A 3,955-nucleotide genomic window follows, 5' to 3' on the forward strand; every position below is an offset into this window, starting at 1 on the left:
AATCCACTCACACTGTGTGCATGTGAGTACATAACAGGGCTGGAAATGTTTCATTTGGGCAGCACAGGTACTGATGTTTTCTTCAACTCAAGGCCTCCGGCCTGACGTGCAGGTGTTCTAGCACTGGGCAGAGTTCCAGCCTTTGATGGTATCAGTGCCATTTTTGAGAAGGGTCTGGTGATTTTGGTCATATTCTTACCTAGAGCTCCATCTTCGTATGTGAAGTTTCCATCTGGGGATTATAGGCACCTGTCAGCACACTGAGTGTCTTTCTCTGAGATGGAGTCTCATGAACTGCTTGGCCTGGCTGTGCTGGCCTGGTGAGCTCCTCAATCTCAGTCTGCAGGAGTAGGGATGTCACACACACACACACACACACACACACACACACACACACACACACCGCACCGCAAATGGTTGAAAAGTGTTTCTTGAAACATCTAGCTAAAATAGATCTCTACCTTCAAGCAGAACAGCTAGCCTTATGTGCCTGGCCTACGGGTACCTGTCCTGGGCACTGTAGGCACAGCAGTCCCCTTCCTGTCTGTGTCCTGTCCGGTACTGTTCAGGGCATTTGCAAGAGCCTCCGGGGCCTGTGAGAACAGTGAGGCTGAACCTCTGGAGGTCTGTAAATAGAGGCACCTGGAGAAAGCCACTCAAGGCTGGGCTGGGGAGGTCTAGTGTGTGGTCTTCAGAGGCGTCTGTGTTCCAGTGATCAGCAGTGCTTTACACTACTGGGGTGTGAATTTGATGACGTCTGCATCATGTTTCTCTTCTTGGTCTTACGTGTACATTTCCATCATCAATGTTGGACAGCTACATGCACACTCCACCTGAAACCTCTGTTTTCCTGGTTTCATCATGTTTGCCTGACCAGTCCCTGAGCCCTGGACATTCATTGAATTCTAGTAGTGAGTGTGCTGACACACTTCCATTAGTGAACAATTCTGTGTTCAGGGTCAGCAAGAACTAACTTCTATCATGACAGACACAAGCCTGCAGACTGCATTTTTTGTGCCTGTCCTGGGGATTGGAACCCAGGGCCTGGACCCAGACCATGAACTTTTGCTGAAGGCAACACTCTACCACGTGAGCCACAGCTTCACTACTGCCATTTTGATCATTAGATTTAGCAGCACAGACTTGCCTGCACAGGCTGGCTTCCCACATGAGCTTCAGATGTCAGACCCCGGAATAGCTAGGATCAGAGGCTTCACTTTTCTTTTTAAAGCAGAGCTGAGGATCTCTTCATGAACATTTTCCAAGGAAGCTGAGATGTGAACTTAGAGAAGAAACAGGAAACCACCTGAGACCCTGAGGGGAAGAGGAAAGCCCAGAGGCTGCCAGGAAAGAGCAGCAGCTGCACCTTCCTGATGCTCAGGGCCAGCACAGAGCTGAGGCCCAGCCTGAGATCTTGTGCAGGAGGCCCCTGTGGCTGTGCCTCTGTGGTTTCTAGCACAGTAATAGGTGGCTGTGTCTGCAGAGTCCACGCTGTCCAGTGTGAGGAACACCTGGCTGTTGGAGCTGTCCTTGGAGATGGAGAGCCGGCTCTTCAGGGCTGGGTTGTAGGACTTACCATCATCCCACCACACATTTGCCAGCCACTCCAGGGTCTTCCCTGGGGGCTGCCGGATCCAACTCACAGCCACACCAGTAGTGCTCAGAGAGAATCCTGAGATGGAGCAGGTGAGGCTGAGGGTCTGGGAGGGTGGCAGCAGCCCAGGTCCAGACTCCTTCAGGGCGATCTGGGACAGGGCCCCTGTGGAGAAACACCAGGAGGAGGTGAAGCAGGGTCAGGGGAGCACAGGAGACTTCCCACCCCAGAGCCCTGAGCAGAGCACTTACAGGAAGGGAGAGTGAGCAGCAGGAGGGTAGAGCACAGCCTGTCCATGCTGTCCTGTCCACAGCCGTCCTCAGCCAAGCTAGGTGCTGGTCTTTTCAACCCAGGCGTGGGAGGGGCCGGGTGCATTTGCATTCCTCTCACCTGGGTGCTGACTCCACCTCCTCCACTCAGGCCTCATGGCTCAGGAGGGGGAGGCTGAGAAGGGCAGGTCTGGTGCACTGTTGGGCAGTGTCCATGTCTGCTGGATGGGGACGGCCAGTGACACTCAGAACCAGGTTCTGAGCACAGCTTTGGTTCAACGCTGTGGTTCAGAGGCAGTGAGGCTCTGGGCCTCTCTCTGGAAGACAGGGTCCTGTCCCCAGACAGCAAAGCCAAGACCCTGTACCTGGTTCAATCTGGAGAGGGTGGGAGAGACCAAGAGAGATGGAGCTCATTTTGTCCTCAGAGGAGGAGGCTGTGTCTAGGGCAGGCAGGGAGGTTCCTCCATGTCCTGCAGCTCTTGACCAGCAATGCTTCACGTTTACTCAAGTAAGAGGGCTCACAAAAGGAAGCTCCATGCGGACACCTGGCCAGCTCCCCAGATGAAGCACAATGAGCATGTGCCAAGTTCCCCAGCAGGCAGCAGACATGCTGAACACTCCACCTGTGTGTTTGTGTATTTGGTGCAATTGGGAAACTCTCGTGTTTCACTCATATTTATTTGAGAGACACATGGAGAAACTTAAAAGTTCTTTTATATCACATCTCACGTTTGAACCTGGAGGTTTTATCAGGTGACACATCACTGACTGAGGTTGATCTTCAGTTGTCAATGAGGTAACATCTCACCGTGTAACATAACCTATTGTCCTTAGTGACACATTCACCAGCTGACAAGCACAGAGAGAAGATGCAGCTGACCTCAGGAAGGACTTCCTGAGCAGGCCTGAGGTTGGACTTTGGAGTCCCAAGGTTTCCTGTGGATCTCGTGGGCTGACATGGCTGATGGTGGTGTGCAGTGGTGAAGATTGGAGTCTGTGTAGCACCATGGGCCATGCTGGGTCGTTGTGCCTGATATGTCTGACTGACGTGCAGCTGTTCTGAACTGGGAGGTCTACCACCACACTTGGGCTCACATGGTGGGTCGAAGTCTTTTGTCATGTGGGCTGAGCTCACATGTCTCAGCCTGGGACAAGTGTGTGATACAGAATGAACCATGTATGTCTGAAAGGCCTGGACGGCCGCTGGGCTCAGGAAACCAGTGCAGCCACCTGATTCATTGGTGTCCCACCAAGGTGTTCTCCTCATTCTGTAGAGGTTCAAGGCAAAGGCAGAGTCTGGGCAGCTGCTGGCCCAGCACGGTGCCCATGTGGAGGAAGACAGACCTCTGTTCACAAGACTGTGACAGCTGGAGACTCGCATCACCAAGGCTACTGTAGGAAGGCACTCTGCTCAGCAGGATGCAGGCTCACACCTGTGCTCTGTCCACTCTGCTGTTATCCACGGGATCCTGCTGCTCAGGGACACCGGGAAAAGCAACGAGGGCGTCACTGCTCATTAGCTAAGAGGCTGGGGCAGAGCCCTCACAGGAGATGCTAATTCTGATAGTGATGTGAAGATCCATGGAAGCAGAGTGAATGTCACTCAGGTAGACAGGATTCCTATGAAATGTGATGTGTAAGAAAGCAGACAGAGAGGAAGAAGGAGGAGCAGTAGGAAGCAGAGGTGGAGAAGAAGAGAGAAGAGAAGGAAACATAATAAGGATTTGAGGATGGGAAGAAGAGCAGGAGGAAAACTATTAAAATTATCTCAAATGTAAGGGGAGGTAGAAAAAGTGAAGGACTGGTCTGTGAGTTCATCCAAGTAGAAATCCCAATTTTAGTATTTTCAGTGAAGAAGTAGAAAAGGCAGCTGGTTAGCTTTTGTCTCTACACCCTAGAATTCCAGCTCTCTCGCTCATTTAAGTCTATCCACAGGTAAAACTTCATGTACTGGATAATATTGTCCAAAAGAATCTACTCATTACCAGAGTTAGGAAATTGTAACTGTTCTGGACAACACCTTAATAATGACAGTAAACTTATATTAAAAACTGCATGCACTAACTGCTGGGGAACAAAATATCTTCATATT

At 51.2% G+C, this 3,955-nt stretch overlaps 1 gene segment (V, D, J or C); it reads right to left on the reverse strand.

Moving 5' to 3' along the window:
- Positions 1-495: 495 nt before the first annotated feature.
- Positions 496-1,946, reverse strand: LOC106001544. The segment is given in 3 exon segments: positions 496-593; positions 1,367-1,759; positions 1,846-1,946. Coding segments are annotated over 3 exon segments (537 nt in total).
- Positions 1,947-3,955: the final 2,009 nt, after the last annotated feature.

This window comes from Dipodomys ordii, unplaced genomic scaffold, assembly GCF_000151885.1.
Source record: "Dipodomys ordii isolate 6190 unplaced genomic scaffold, Dord_2.0 Scaffold314, whole genome shotgun sequence".
Lineage (NCBI taxonomy): Eukaryota > Metazoa > Chordata > Mammalia > Rodentia > Heteromyidae > Dipodomys > Dipodomys ordii.